The sequence below is a fragment of the Tamandua tetradactyla genome, chromosome 3 (genome assembly GCF_023851605.1).
Source record: "Tamandua tetradactyla isolate mTamTet1 chromosome 3, mTamTet1.pri, whole genome shotgun sequence".
NCBI classification, from domain to species: domain Eukaryota; kingdom Metazoa; phylum Chordata; class Mammalia; order Pilosa; family Myrmecophagidae; genus Tamandua; species Tamandua tetradactyla.
The window spans coordinates 199,554,562-199,571,280 of record NC_135329.1 but is presented as its reverse complement, the minus strand read 5'-3'; the positions used below and the strand labels follow the sequence as shown (position 1 = coordinate 199,571,280).

At 43.6% G+C, this 16,719-nt stretch overlaps 1 protein-coding gene across 1 annotated transcript in view; it reads left to right on the top strand.

Moving 5' to 3' along the window:
- The first annotated feature begins 853 nt into the window (after positions 1-853).
- The window catches only part of AP1S3 (adaptor related protein complex 1 subunit sigma 3), an 88,376-nt gene continuing 72,510 nt past the window's right edge, over positions 854-16,719 (top strand). Inside the window, exon 1 of the mRNA XM_077155269.1 lies at positions 854-973. Within this exon, the coding sequence (XP_077011384.1) occupies positions 971-973 (3 nt within the window). The 5' untranslated portion in view covers positions 854-970. The remainder of the gene's footprint in view (positions 974-16,719) is intronic.

Below are 16,719 nucleotides of genomic sequence, written 5' to 3'. Positions count from 1 at the left end.
GGATGGAGCTCCCCTTTATTTCCCAGGCTCCTGAGCCCACCCACACACTGGAATGTTAAGGAGCCACAGTAGACCCGTTGGAGAGGACTTGCACGATTTTGGGGTCCACAGTGTTGCGCAGGTGGCCGATCTTAACCTTTGTAGGGTCACACTTGTCTTTGGGTATTTGATAAAACCGACCGACTCTCTTTCCCCAAAGAAGATAAAGAGGCACTTAAAACTCTGCTTACACCTTAGCAGGAGGGGGTCTGAAGATTCTAACGCCCAGGTAAAAACACGGCCTCAGGAGAGAACGGGGAGGGTTGGTGACTCAACCCTTCATCCATAACGTCTCAGTAGGGATCTCTTAAAATGGGACCTGTTTAAAATATGACCTTGGATTGTAGCGTTTATTTATCTATTTTTAAAGATGAAATGGGGACGGGGGAGTGTTTGAATTAGCTTCTAGTTTCGGCTCTACCAACTACTTCTTCCCTCCGCGATTTAGGACTAGGCAGCCTGTGATACTTTCCGCTTGCGTTTTGGGAAATGCCGCTGCCAAGTCCCATAAACGTTCGTTGAATGAATGAATGACATTCGCGCGGCAAGATCGGGAAAGCGAGCCCTCCCGCCCTCCCGCTGCTAGTGGGAAACCGGGCCGCTTCGGCTCCACCCGCGCGGGCTGCACACCAGGCCCGGGGCAGGGGCGCGCGCAGGTGCATCCCCACCTGCCGCCACCCGCGCGGCGCGGGGCGGGGAGGGCTGCGGCCCACTGGGGAGGGGGTGGGGGAGGAGGGAGCGGGAGGGGAGGGGAGCCGAGCTGCGCGGGGAGGAGTCTGTAAACTTTCATTTCGAGGGCATTGTGGGAAGCAGCCATGGTCTGAGGCGGGCGCCTCACCTGTCCGGCGCGCGGGCTCCTGCGCTAGCCTCTGGCCCTCGCGTCCACCGAGCTCGGCGTCCGCCGGGCGGGGGTGGCGGCGGCCGGGCCGCCATGGTGAGTGCGGGCGAGCGGGGCCGCGGCGCAGGCCCGGGAGGGCGCGCGCTTCCGGGAGGTACCTGCGGCGCCGGGGCCGAGCGCGCGGCCGGCTGGGGGTGCGGGCGGAGCGGGCGCGCGGGGGCACCAGGGGCTCCTGCCCGCCACTCCCGAGGCCGCCGAGAGCCGTTGCTTCATTCATTCATTCGACCAAAGTCAGCTGAGCCAGGCACGGTGCCAGGATGTCAGGGTGTCCCCTGCTTTCAGGGAGTTTGCAGTCTAGGAGGAGGACGAGGAGGGTGGGAGATTTGGAATATGCTAGAAAAGGAAAGATAACTTCCGAAAGTAAGGAGTGCTCTGTTCTCACAAACGACGGGGTGGTGGGATGGAGAAGTGGAAAGGCAACTTCAGAGACTGTGCATTCCGCGAAGGTCTCTTTGAACAGGTGACACTGGAACTGTGGGAGGTCCTGGAGGGGCGCGCAGACCCAAGAGGAGAAACGGTATCTTCGGGGAAAGAGGTAGACTCGGGCCAGATGATGAAGGTTCTTATAAACCAGAGCAAGGAGTTTGATTTTTATTCCAAGTGGGGAGTTTTGGGAGGGTTTTAGCAGGAGACTTCACCCTATCTGTTTCTATGCTTTTCAGGGACGACTCTGGTTGCTGGTGGGTTGTGTGTACAGGGAGGATGGGCGGAATCAAAGTGGAAACCCAGAAATCAGCTGAGCGATTCTGGGGGGTTTCCGGGCAGAAACAGCAGCTTCAGGCACCTCTTGACCTTTTGCCATGTGTGTGGGGCTGCGTTCTTTTCGACTGCACCAGCCCCACTTCCCTAGGGGAGCTCACTTGCCAACTCCGAGGAATTGTGTGGGCTAACACGCAGCAGCAGCCGGCCACTGAGAGTTGATTGTTGAGGACAGTGGTGAGTGCCGGAAACCTGCACAGGAAACCCACACCAGCAAGGCCTAGCTGAGGGTTTGGCTGCCCAGACTGGAGGTGCCCTAGTTGTTTGTTGAGGATTCCCTGAAAGTACAGCGTGATGCAAAAAGGAGGCTGTAAATAATGGAAGCAGCTCCCTTGACTTGCTCAGGTTTCCCAAGAACAAGGTGAGGGTGTGCCTAGCCTGTTGGGGTCATTTGACTTATGGAGGGTGGAACATGGCCCTCAAGTTTCTGAGTAAGCAAAAGACCGCTTCTATCCTGTGGGCATAGAGCTATAGACAGTACCTGCTGTGCAGTTTTGTTTTTCCTTGCAGGTGTCCAATGATCGGATATCAGAAATGTGTGAAGTTTCTCTCCAGCTTTTCCACTGGGCCTTGTGGAATAGGAGCTATTAATGTTAGTGAGTGCTTGGGATAAGCCAAGCAGGTTGCCCAGCTCTTTACATTCATTATCTCATCCAGCCTTGCAACAACCAAATGAGTGGAAGTATTTTACTCTCCACATTTTACCTGCTCTGACGTGTTTTAACAGTGTGACCTTGGACAATTCCCTGACCTCCCCTTCCTTATGTGTGCTCGTTTGGAAATGGAGATAATAATTGTTCGTAACTCAAGGCAGCGATTCTCACCCTGTGGTCTGCAGACCCTTAGGGGTCCCCAAGACCTTTTCAGGAGATCTGCAGGGTCCAGACTATTTTCATAATAGCATGAAGACATTATTTGCCACTTCTCACTCATTCTCACAGGAGCATACTGGGGAATTTTCTTGAGGCTTTGTTACCCGGCATATTGCAACAGGTTGAAGGCAGTTGCAGGAGAGTCCAGCTGTCTTCTATTAAGGTTACATTAATAGATTACATTAATGTCTCAAGACATTATTGAGACTTGCAAATATGTGAAACACTGCCACTCTTCACTAAATTTTTTGGCTTTGGAAAATATTTGATTCATAAAAATGTTATTTGTTAATGTGTAAATAGGTTTATTATGATAATTTTAAAAATGAATTAATGATTAAAAGCTTTCTCCATTTTAACTTCACATACAGTAAATATCAATGGCTATATCCCACATAAACAAGGGCCTCGGGTTCTCAAATTTCATGTGTGAAGGAATCCACTTCTTAAATAGGAAGCTGGAAAGATGCTTACAGCATCCCACCTGCAGGAAATAGTTCATCACTTGTGCTCTGATCCAGGGTTCTGGAACAGGGATTTCCTATCTACTGCATCTTGGGCTTGGTTTTGTATCTGGACCTTACAGTTTAAATCCGCTGTATGCCTCTCCACCCATGCCTGCCTGGGAAAACAGTGCTTTGGCTGATTGTGCTCCCAGGAAGAATATACTATTGAATGGTTGGCAATGTTTGATGGAAGGAGGATGGACATTTTGATGTTGTCTCTTTTTTTGTTGTTGCTCCTGTAAGAAGATGGGATTTATGGGGTGTACTGGTTTGAAAGGAAGTGTGCCCCCTAGAAAAGCCATGTTTTAATCAAAATCCCATTTCATAAAGGTAGAATAATCCCTAGTCAATACTGTATGTTTGAAACTGTAATCAGATCATCTCCCTGGATGATGTGATTTAGTCAAGAGTGGTTGTTAAATTGGATTAGGTGACGACATGTCTCCACCCATTTGGGTGGGTGGGTCTTGATTGGTTTACTGGAGTCCTATAAAAGAGGAAACATTTTGGAGAATGGGAGATGCGGAGAGAGCAAAGAATGCTGTAGCACCACGAAGCAGAGTCCACCAGCCAGCGACCTTTGGAGATGAAGAAGGAAAACACCTCCTGGGGAGCTTCATGAAACCAGAAGCTAGGAGAGAAAGCTAGCAGATGACACCGTGTTCACCATGTGCCCTTCCAGCTGAGAGAGAAGCCCTGACTGTGTTCACCATGTGCCCTCACACTTGAGAGAGAAACCCTGAACTTCATTGGCCTTCTTGAATCAAGGTATCTTTTTCTGGATGCCTTAGATTAGACATTTCTATAGACTTGTTTTAATTGAGACCTCTTCTCAGCCTTAACTGTAAACTTGCAACTTATTAAATTCCCCTTTTTTAAAAAACATTCCATTTCTGGTATATTGCATTCCTGTAGCTAGCAGACTATAACATGAGGTAAAGTTGGAAAGGCATTGGGGATGCTTTTAATAAAAATGCCAGTGGACTTTGCTTTGTGCAGTCCACCTACTTCTGAAAAGTTGTGGTGTACTTTTAGGGAAATTGCCCATTGAAAGAAATGCAAATGGATGCCTTTTGAAATAGAAATGATCATCATCTTGTATTACAAATCCAGTGCTCATAATGTGCATTATTTATGAAAAATGAGAAGAAAAATTAAAGATTTCTTTTGTGAGAGTGTGTGATTTTAAACCCGAATTTAAAGAGAGCTTACCAGACTGAATTTTGAAGTCATTTACCAGATTTCATATTAATTTGAAACAACATGAATGCATTCTTTCCTAAATCAGGCAATTCCTAGTCTCCCACGTCCATTGTAATCTCATCGTATTACACAGAAATGGGAAAGGTGCAGACACGTCACTTTTAAATGGCAAACAAAACAACGAACCAGTTGATTCTGCTCCACCACGCCCGGTGCAGGTTATCAGTTATATTGTGTCAGGCGTACATGAATTGTAATGAGTGCCTAGCTGTGGTTGGTGGTTTAAGTTCTAGTTACAAGGTTAAGTGCTCCATTACAGTAAGGAGCACTTTGCTTCTCTGAGGCTTGACCAGGGCTGCTTGCCAGCGGTGAGCAGTTAGTGTGGGATCCTGGGGTTGGGATGGAGCGGGCAAATGGCTCACCCACAACAGGCCCTTCCCACCGGTCTCCAAACAGCAACAGCCAGACTTGTACTTACTCCATACCAGAGTTGCCACTTCTGAGCTCCTCCCATTCCTTGTTTTCCTAGAGAACACTGTCAACTGCTTACAATTTTTTATGTGGTGTTTTCCCAACAGCAGCTGTGGACATGTTCAGCAGGCTGGGATTTGGCCACACTGTGTTTTTGAGGTCAGTTCTTTTGAGTCCCACAAATTATTTCATTACGGACTGAGATATGAAAGATGTGACTCTTTTCCCCATGTACACACACAAACAGACACAGTAAAGAAAACCCCTTTAATAGTCCCCAAAGATAGCATTTCTTGACGTCTCCGTGAACCATTCCTTCAATTGCATTTGTTGTTACTATAGCCAGAGCTTCTCCCAGGGGCCTGAGACCTCACTGCACTTTGCTTCTTCCCTGGCCTTATACTTTTTTTTTTTTGCTTTTAAAAAAGGGAATTTAATAAGTTACAAGTTCACAGTTCTAAGGGAGTGAAAGTGTTCAAATTAAGGCACCAGCAAGAGGTTACCTTCACTCAAGAAAGGCCGATGGGTCAGGAACCCCTCTGTCAGCTGGGAAGTCACGTGGCTGGCATCTGCTGGTCCCTTGCTCCTGGGCTCCATTGCTTCCAGCCTCTGCTCCTGTGGGGGCTCCTCACTTTGCTCTGGGCCTCGTACTTCTTGCCTCTCTCCTTTCTAGTATATCTTGTTCTTCTCTGACACTTCTTCCCAAGGGATTTCTCTGTTTTACCTGAAATAAAACGTCTGAAGCCTCCAGATCCTGTGGCATGAAAGAATGTCCACAGATCTCGAGGCAGACACCTCTAAAATCCTCTCAGTGGTTTACTAAATTGTCCTGCCAGCACCCTGACTAGCTAGAAAAATGTATTTACAATGTGAGTGTTAATAAGCACGGAAAGCAGAGAATTTTACTAGTGGAAAAAGAGTGCTGAAAACTGCTCAGATTGGAAATGGACTATCTCTAACCATGTTTGACAAATGATTCCTCTCTGCCATACCTCCCAAGTCTGAAAACTTTCCAAAAGGCAGGCTGGTTTCTAATGTAGCTGCCCCTAAATAGTTTCTGAAAACTACCTGGGGGAAAAAATAATAGGGCTGCTCATTAATCTTAGAGCGCGATGGGGCATAGAATTAAAGTACATTCAGTCAAAAGTAAGGGCATTAATGCGGACGAGCAGAGGAATGTCATTGTTGCAGGGTGCTGAAAATGGATGGTAGTTAATGTTTTAAAGTGTCGCCTTGTGAGTGAGACTAAAGGAAAAAAATATTTATTTGTTGCAAAATTTATATTTTGACTGGTGCATTTCCTAATGTAACTTGTGTGGACGGTTTGATTGAGCACCATGGGTACTTGGAGTCTCGGGTGGGACATGAGATTTTGTTGGTTTGTCCGGAGTGATGCCCCGGTGGGTCCCGGAGTGATTCGATCAGTGAGTGGAGGAGTATTTGCAGGGCCCCCTTCCGAGAATGGTGGGAACGGGGAGGGGTGCAGCTTTCCCAGGTTGAAGTCTTGGTATTCTCACGGGTGGTGTGGACAGCCAAGGCTGTGGGCTGAGCCCCCAGTCTTGGGGTTTGTTCATGTGAGGCTTGGCCCCATGGAAGATGGGTCGAGTTTACTTAGGGTTTGGGCCTGGGAGTCACCCCCAGGAGAGCCTCTTTTGTTGCTCGGATGTGGCCCCTTTCTCCAGCCAACACGGCAAGCAGTCTCACCACCTTCCACCTTCCCCCTGTCTGCGTGGGGCATGGCTCCCGGGGGTGTGGAACTTCCTGGCGGCGTGGGACGGAAATCCTGGGATGAGCTGGGACTCAACATCAAGGGATTGGGAGGGACCCTGGAATGGGCTGAGACTTGGCATCGGGGGATTGGGAGGACCTTCTCGGCCAGGGGGAGCGGGGAGGAGTGAAGTGAGACAGGGTGTTTGTGGCTGGGAGATTCCAGACAGAGTCGAGGGGTTGTCCTGGAGGTTTTTCTTGTGCATTGAGTAGATGTCATCTTGTTGTTCAGGGTGTGGTGGAGAGGCTGGAGGGGGCTGCCTGGGGGTGTGGGGCTGTGTTCAAGTGGCCATGTTTCTTGAGGATGATTGAGTGGTGGTGTGGCTGTCACAGTGTGACTGTGTGATTGTGGGGGTCTTGTGTCTGGTGCTCCTTTTATCTGCCTTGTCAACAAATGAGTGGAGCGTATGGAGTGGGGGTAGATAATGGAGGGAACGGAAGCTGGAGTGAGTTTGGTTTGAAATGCTAGTGATCAATGAAGGCGAGGGGTGGGGGGTTTGGTAGGTATAATCTTTTTTTTTTCTTTCCTGTGTTCATTTTGTTTCTTTTTAAGTTTCTTTTTCTGAGTTGATGCGGGTGTTCTGAGGGGTGATGAAGGTGCAGCTAGGTTACTGATTATATATGTTGATGTTTTATTTGGTTTGTTAATTTTTTTAATTAATAAATTTTTTAAAAAATGAATAGGGGGAACAAATGTTGAAGTAGATTTGGTTTGAAATGCTCGTGATAAATGAAGGTGGGGGGTGGGAGGTATGGTATGTATAATCTTTTTTTTCTGTTATTGTTTTATTTCTTTTCCTGTTGTCTTTTTATTTCTTTTTTCTGGGTTGATGTGGATGTTCTGAGAGGTGGTGAATGTGCAACTGTGTGATGATGTTGAGGGTTGCTGAAAGTGTGTGTGGAGAGGAATTATGTGTTGGTGTTTTTGTTTGTTCTTAATTTTTTTTGGTTGATGGATGGATTCAAAAAAAAAGAGTAAGGGCATTAGGGATTTCATATTTTAATGTCCTCACTGGGTCTTCCTGCAGGATTTATGGCTTGGTAAGAAATGATTGGTAGGTGTGAATGTTCAGTGGATGCTTAAATGCAGCTGGAATCTTCCTTCCAAACTGGGTGTATTAAAGAGAAGGAACTAAGGCCATGCTTAGCAAACGGGGACACTGATGCCCTTTGTGTACTCATCTGCATAGAGGGGGATGCCAAAGTATAAACACTACTGATCCCCAGGGCATTGTTTATATTCAGAGGAGAATATTATTATACTATAACACAAATATATTTGGGTACAAGATGCAAATATTTAAATAAACTTAAAGATAAAGCCCTAAGACATATGTTGTTTATGGCTAGCTACTTAAAACTAAACCTTTTAGTGTAGTAAATTTACCCATCTCTTATTTGGGTCCATGAACATTTTCTGTAAAGGACCAAAAGTAAATATTTAAAGCATTGCAGGCCATAAAGTATCACAACAACTTAACTCATCTTTTTAAAGAGGAAAGCAGTAGAGATAGTAAGCAAATAGGTGTGGCTGTGTTTTGATAAAACTTTATTCATAAAACAGGTGGTAGGCCAGATTTGGCCCAGGGGCTATCGTTTATTGACCCATGTTCTAGGGCTACTTCTATGCATTCATTCATTTGTATATTTAACAAATAAACTGGGCATCCATCCATGATAGACACCATTGTAGGCAGAACTGACAACTTAATTTGCAGGGTCCGATGTGAAATAAAGATACAGGGTCCCTTCTTGAAAAATTAAGAGTTTCAAAACCACAGCAATAGAGCACTAAACCAAATTCTGGGCCGCTCTGAGTGTGGGCCCTTCTGTGACTGCCCTGTGTGGCTGACCCACGCCACACAAGAATCCTGCCCTGCCTCTCTCTCCAGCCAACACAACAAACAAACTCACCACCCTCCCCCTGTCTATGTGGGACATGACTCCTAGGGGTGTGGACCTTCCTGGCAACGTGGGACAGAAATCCTAGAATGAGCTGAGACTCGGCATCAAGGAATTGAGAAAACCTTGACCAAAAGGGGGAAGAGTGAAATGAGACAAAGTGTCAATGGCTGAGGGATTCCAGAGTTGAGAGGTTATCCTGGAGGTTATTCTTATGCATTAAGTAGATATCACCTTGTTATTCAAGATGTAATGGAGAGGCTGGAGGGAACTGCCTGAAAATGTAGAGCTGTGTTCCAGTAGCCATGTCTCTTGAAGATGATTGTATAATGATATAGCTTTCACAGTGTGACCGTGTGATTGTGAAAACCTTGTGTCTGATGCTCCTTTTATCTACCTTGTCAACAGATGAGTAGAACATATGGAATAAAAATGAATAATAGGGGGAACAAATGTTAAAATAAATTTAGTTTGAAATGCTAGTGATCAATGAAAGGGAGGGGTAAGGGGTATGGTATGTATAATCTTTTTTTTTTCTGTTTTTGTTTTATTTCTTTTTCTGTTGTCTTTTTATTTCTTTTTCTGAATTGATGCAAATGTTCTAAGAAATGATGAGTATGCAACTAAGTGATGATATTGTGAATTACTGATTATATATGTAGACCGGAATGATCTCATGTTAAATGTTTTAGTTCGTTTGTTAATTTTTTTTAACGAATAAATTTTAAAAAAAGATGTAATGGAGAGGCTGAAGGGAACTGCCTGAAAATGTAGAGCTGTGTTCCAGTAGCCCTGTTTCTTGAAGATGATTGTATGACGATATAGCTTTCACAATGTGACTGTGTGATTGTGAAAACCTTGTGTCTGATGCTCCTTTTATCTACCTTGTCGACAGATAAGTGGAACATATGGAATAAAAATAAATAATAGGGGGAACAAATGTTAAAATAAGTTTAGTTTGAAATGCTAGTGATCAGTGAAAGGGAGGGGTAAGGGGTATGGTATGTATAATCTTTTTTTTTTCTGTTTTTGTTTTCTTTTTCTGAATTGATGCAAATGTTCTAAGAAATGATCATGATGATGAATATGTGATGGTATTGTGAATTACTGATTATATATGTAGAACGGGATGATCATATGTTAAGAATGTTTTTGTTCATTTGTTGTTAAATTTTTTTAGAAACTAAATAAATAAAATTAAAAAAAAAGAATCTTGCCCGGGTTTTACATCCCAGAGAGAACAATGTTGGATAAGCAGCCAGGAGTTCTTTAGAGCTTATGATCTTGGTGGAGGTTCTCTAAATTTTCTAAATATTTTAGGTCGGTTATACTGAGGAGGATTTTGGCGTTAACCATTGGCGAGTCCAAACGTCATCTCGTCATCTCGTCATCTCTTCACTTTATGGGCAGTGCAGACGTGTCGGGGTCGGGCGGTGTGGGATGCCTGATGCAGTGCTGGCCTTGGCAGCCACTTGAAGCCCGGCTACCCGCTGCCCTTCTCAGGCTCAGGACACGAGGACCTCCTCCTCAGCCTCAGCCCTGCTCCACGTGCCGAGCTGGCTCTGCCCGGAGAGTTCAGGTGCCTCAAACTGCTCCCGGGGATTGCCTTCAGGTTGGTGCCCCTGCTGGGGGCATAGGCTGTGTCCCTGGCTGAACCCTGGGCTCCCCAGCCCCTCCTGGGATTGCCTAGTTCATCCAAATGGAGTCTAATCTGTCAGTTTAGATCCTGCACTTTATTTCCCTGTCTGTGTCAAATAAGAGGCGGATATACCTGTATATAAACGGAAAACCCCCAGAAGGATCTACAAGAAATAATGATCGTCTCTGGGAAGGACCCTAGGCATGTGGTATATGGTAAAGATTCACCGTTGACTGTGTATTCTTTTATAGATCTCGTTTTTTTTCCCGTTTGCCTATAATACATTTTAGTTACATGAAAAACGACTTAAGAATACTGTCATTTAAATTACTTCTCCAGCGGAACTTATCTTCTCTACCTTATGCTTTGTGGTTTCTTGTTTCTCACTTCTTGGGATCGGGCGGGTCTGCAATTAGAATGGAAGCAGAAGAGATTCCCGTAAAACTCACCCACGCGCGCACTCGCACACACCTTCTAGACTTCCGGAACTCCCGACTGCGCCTTTCTTCTTGTACGACAAATGGTTATTACTAAGGAAAACAGTGATCCATCTTTCCCACTTCAGTGACTCTGTCCAGGGATACTTGGAAATGAGGCAAAATAATATTTCTGGTAGTGAACCAGGAGTTCACTGGAGTGAACCATTAAAACGCAGAGTTGTTTGTTAGATGGTCTGAGGTTGTGCTTTCTGTGCATGTAGACGGCAGAGCGTTCCGGAAAGACAGGAAGGACCTGTCACATCTGGTATCAGATTAAGATTGTCACTGACTTGTACTGCTCCAGATTGCAGTCTCCTGCACAGCTCCCAGTTTATACCCAGCCCCCATTTTATAGCTGTCCCCCCAAAATCAGTGTGGTACCTAAAAGGTTTAGGAGGCGAAAGGGTGAGAAAGAAGGAAAGTAGACCGGGAAATTTAAAGCAGTGGGGTTTATTTCTGCGCTCCCTGGCTGTGCTCACCAAATCCAAGATGGAGGGAGGTGAGTGACCGCCTGCGTGATGGCGTGGACAGTTTTTAAGCAAGCAGGTCAGGTGACGTCAGGAAGGGGCGGTTCTCTGGAAGTCAGGTGTCCGGAAGGGGCGGTTCATCAGTTCCGGAAGTCAGGTGTCCAGAAGGGGCGGTTCGGGAGGTCATGGGAGGGGAGACGTGGCCTCGCAGCTCCAGTTGCCCTGCCCTTCCTCGTTCTCCGACCTAACAGAACCTTTACATTATACAGAGCAAGCTATGAGAGACTAGAATAAAATTAATATTTCCTTTAAGGGACGTGTCAGAATTCCATCTGGCAAAAGAAAATGCTGTTGGAAGCATCATCTTTGTTGTGTAAACTGTTGGCACGTGCTCCACGTGGGAATGACGCGGAGGACGTTTTACAGAGCTTTACCTGAAGGCTCCACGTGTTCTCGGCAAGGAAAGGTGGTGGTGGATGTGGGTGAGAGCAGAACGTGGCGAGGTGGGCTGCCCCTGGCCTGGTGGGAGCCCCGTCCTCCCGGACACTGTGCTGACCCCTCTCTCCTACTTGGACCTGCCTCCCAGGTCACCTGCGGAGTTCAAGCCCCCAGCACAGAGCCTGGCACCTGGTGTGCAATCCATAAATGTTAGCGAGGGTTATTATTTTTTTAAAAGAGAAATAAGCCAGTGAAAAAAATCAGAAAAATGATCCATAGGTTATTTTTCTCCCTTAGAAATCTTTTTGAACAGGTAAAATAAAGAAACAAAGTATCAAAAGCCATAAATATTGGGGGCTTGGGGGAGGAGTAAAGATTACAGTGTCACTTTTTTCTTTTTAAAATGTGATTCTGCATTCAGTGTATATATAGAACTTTTTTTTTGTTTTATTTCTTAAACAAATACTTACCTTCAGTTTCTTTACTAAGAAGTCCAGAATGCTTTTTCTCTTGCGTTTCCAAGTACACTGGATGCTATGTACTGGGTACTTGCCAATTGCCTTTCAAAGCACAGTTTGGTCTCATGATTCTGATAGCTTAAGAATTCAGAAACTCTCGTCTGTATCAACAATCTCTGCAAAAAAATAAAGGGGAAAGGGAAGGCTTAATATATAACAAGGTCCCTCAGATCAGTGTCTGTACTTTGTGGGTGGTTAATTTTGAAAGAGAATGGCAGATGTGCCGTCTCCCACCTCTTAACAAATTTCGTTTGTAACTGCAGGTGTGTTTGCCAAGGTAAGAAACCCTGGGGATAGATTTTTAATGAGTGTTGAGTAGGCTGCAGTAGGAAGAAAATGGAAGTTCTTAATAAACATTTAAATGGCCATTACCATTTAGGGGCTTACCTTTAGCATATTAAGAATAGCCTCTCCAGTGAAGCTGTTTCCGATCTCGACAAAAATTCATGTTAAGAAACATCAAATAAGCATCACTATGAAATCTGAATAGGGTCCAAAATTATTAATGTTGTATTCAACTTCAAAGTCATACTGAAAATGGCCTGAGGTGCCTACTTTCCACCCACACTTTTCCAGTATGTTTTTTTCTTCTTGGACAACCTGAAACAGAACAAAAAGGACCCTAGGTGAAAATTTAATTAGAGGCATATTTACTGGAGGAAAAAATAAACAGACTCATTGTTGACGTATTCAGAATTGATGGTGCTGTCCAAGGAAAAGGATAAATGGGGAAATAATACATGAATCCCTTTTCTGAGTAGTTTCCACTTGCTACTCTTTTGTTTCCTTAACTGAGGAGGTTATTAGAAAAGAAAAACCCCACAGATCTGAGATCTGTTTCTTGATGCATCATAAGGAACTTGTCATGTTGTTGGGACAAAATCTCTTACGTACAGTGCAATTTTAGGAGTGGCGAATTAAGCTGTGATGTTTAAATTGTCTGGGTTATATAATTGCTGTAGGAATTCAGAGGGGGAGGAGAAAGAGATGGGAGGCACTGGACTAAGCCCAGGTGGGTGAGTTAACTTTGCCTTCTGCTTTTCAGAGTGTATGTTTGTCTGGATATGTATGTGAGTGGAGAGGGGCAGTAAGAAGGATATAAAGAAAAGGAAGTAATTAATAAGGAAATGTAAATCTTGCTGGAGAGCTAGGTAAAAGGTCTACCACAAGGAACTATTTTCTTGCTAACTCCCTGATCTTCACCCCATCTTTCTCTAACTGCCCTCCAGTACCATCAGGAAATAAGATTTCACACAAGTAGATTATCTAGATAAGTAAAAAGCACAAATACTTTTTCTCTTTCTCCTTCTTTTTTTCAGTTTTGGAGGTTGGCAAAAATAAATGCCAATACCCTCCTGAAGCATTTGGGTAAATGGGTGAAATGCATTTGAGGATAGCTCAAAGTCAGGAGCCTGAATTCACTTAACTGTAAACTAGTTTTAAAGATCACCTTCCCTTCTTGCCAGACAAGGTTGTCAGGTTACTGAAAATGCAGGTTATTTAGGGGATTGTATATCCGTGTGTATTTTGTCTCTAAATGAGTTAGTGTCTTTATGAATCTCTAAAAAAAAAAATCTGCATTTCTCTCCCTCTACTGACTTGTACATCTGTCCCCAAGCACTCTTATTCCACCACTTTAATATGTGTTTTGAGAAGGGAAGCTTATTTTAACAGCAGTGTAAGACACGCACCACTACAAAGGTAGAAAAACAGCAGCTTGCTTGGAGGGGTTGCTAGACAGGCAGGTAAGGAGGCTCGAGTCCTGGACCCAGCTCTGCCAGTAGCTGTGACCTTCCCAGCTCATCACCCTCCCTGGGCTGGCCCTCAGCTGCCAGGTGAGGAAAGATTGGGCCTGGGAAATGATCCTAAAATGGCTTTCTGGCTCTGTCTGTTATCAGCTACAAGAAAATATGCCTCTTCAAACCTAATGAACATTATTTTTTGAATGTATATGGGATCAGAAGTAAGGCTGGCCTGGTTCTAAATTGGTGGTCCATGTGTCCTTGTATTGCTGCTACTTGGGAGCTAGGCTCGTCCTAAGTCAGCGTACAGGTAGGCTTTTCCTGGTCTCACCTGGCAGGGAGGCAGGACAGCGAGGAGTTACAGTTAAAACTAGTTTACAGTTAAGTGAATTCACAGCTCCTGACAGGGTGTGCCTTCCACATGCTCTTGAATGCTGTGTTGATCGTGGTATTGCTGCCAAATCTACTTTTATGTGCATCAAAGCACTGTACTGAGATTTTGGAATGAATCAGGTCACGTGTAAAAGAAGTACCTCATTATTACTTTGCTTGAAGTATATATTTTTTGAACACCTGCTGTTATCTAGACTAAAAGCTGGAGATGATTAAGAGATATATAAAGGAAAGAGAGTGGATTAGGCTTCTGATGCTTTGTGGAGGAAAAAAACACACAAAAATAGAGCAGCTTGTGCATTATCCTAAACTGTGGCTTGCTTTCAAGAATATTCAAAATGGAAGTGTGGTCAGGAGAGTGTGGGATAAAGAGGGAAGGGGGAATTTTTAGAAAGGGTCCTGCAAGGATGTTAAATAGCCTTGCATTGGTGATGAGCATATTTCATACTTGGGGGAAGAGAGAAGCTGGGTGATGAGGTGGGTTCTAGCAAGGTTGTTTCAGGACTGGTAAGCAAGTTGGCTTGGCTGCATGTGGGAATGAGTTTGAAACAGCAATAACAGTAACACAAAAATCCAAAAAAAACAGAAATCTAGCTTCCAAGAAGAAGTGGGGTCCTTTGGTGGAGAATGTTGATTGAGAGCCAGGGGAGATTTTTTTCCCTGCCATTCCTTTGGAGAGCAGCCTGATAAGGTGTCTGGCTTTTTTTTTTTTCTTTCCAATTCTGAGTCATCCTTTGTAAATATGGAATATGAGCAATGTAATGGTGCCTGTTGGGACAAACACCTAAACTAAACCTCTGCCCCCCTAGTTTGGGGATGGATACACACATACAGAGAGTATTCATTTAAAATTCATTTACTTTTATACTCAACAAATTCAACAGCCACATCCATACCCTAGAAAAATTTGAACTTATCTTTGGGCAATAAATATTTATCGAGCAGCTATATATTGATGCAAGCTGAAACTATTATATATACTTAAGAATAAAACATTTTAAAACAGACTGAATGTTAAAACTTCAACTTTGGTTCCTTGTGTAAAGCATTTAGAACAAGTCTTTATTCTATGTTAATTATAGGATAAATAACTTTCAGTCTGAGAAAGAACACACATTTTAAAATAACTTTCCTTGAAATAATGGGCTTGTCTGATGAACTGGTGTTTATACATTTTTATTAGTAAAATTACTATTAAAGGCGTCTTAAATCATGATAGGAAGTAATTTTTGGAGCAACAAGGTTAGCAAATATTATACCTATATCATTTGCATTGGCACAATCTCTTCTTCACATAAATCAATTTCAGGGTCACAACATTGAAATTTTAAAGACCACACTAAATCTTTCTAACAGGATTTGTATTAAGACTTTTTAACAAAGCCACATTTTAAATCCCATTTTTCTGAATTCATTTTTATAACCCTTGAATAAAATTGTATTTTACCAGTAAGCGTTCAAAGAGCAGAATATTTAAGGTAACTAACTTTACAATAGTCATTGCGTTTGTAGCAAATAATTATAGCATGAATGATTCTATAATATACTTTCAATATAGAATTATATTCTCTATTAAACTCTTGGGTATGGAAGCTAAAATACTTTGAACCTGAAGCAAAAGTGCCCCCCCCCCCCCAAAGACTCAAAACTCTTTTTTGTTAACTGGGAAGTAAGATAGTCACAAACAGAATGGGGCTTCCTTTTCTTTACAGATCTTCTTGACGGTGTATTTTTTGCAACACCCTTGGAGGATTTATAATTAAACATCAGTTTTCCTGCCAACTGCTCTAATTATTTGCGGGTGCCCATGATTTCATAGTTTTTTATTCTATAGTTACACACTGCTAAAATTAGCTTGGATTTCTGGATGTTAAAATAACTATTAAAAATGTTTGGCAAAGGAAAGAAGTGAGAAAATAGAATGTGTTGTTTTTATACTGCTTATTTGTCTACTGGGCGATGTAAAGAGTAGTTGTTTCTACCATAAGTAACTGAAACATGTGTCGCTTTCTTCCTCAGAAGAACATCACGTGTTTTGGCTCATGGGCAGATCTAATTAAAAGATAAAATGAGGAATTGAAGTTGTTCAGTCTTCTACACATGGCTGATTTGTATACAATGATCCCAGAAAGGGACCAGCCCTGGGTTTGATTCTGGTTCTCAATGTGCTTTCTTTGGGTACTGTGCTAGCAGCCAATGCTTAGAGAACAGATGCACTCTGGCAAATGTATGCTTATTTAACTGCCCACACTTAATCGTGTCACATTAGAAGAGAAGGATTTACAGTCATATAACCAAGAGCAAGGGTCTTGGTTCACTATCAGTCGATTAGCTGTGAAACTATGGAAGTGGTTCAGGAACAACAAAATTGTCTCCATGACCAAAGCTTAAATCTATGATCATTTAATAATGCCACATTCGAAGCAGTTGGCAGTTCTTAAAGGTTTCTGGGATAAGAACTCCTTTGAAAATCTAAAATTTCTGAACCTTTATCCTAGGGCAGTGCTTATATATCCAAGATTGTGCATATAGTTTCCTTCCAGGTTATCCTTGGACCTTGGACATTTTGTCTAAAGCTTTGGAGTCTAACCTGGCTCCAATATCTAGCCCTACCACCTATATCTTG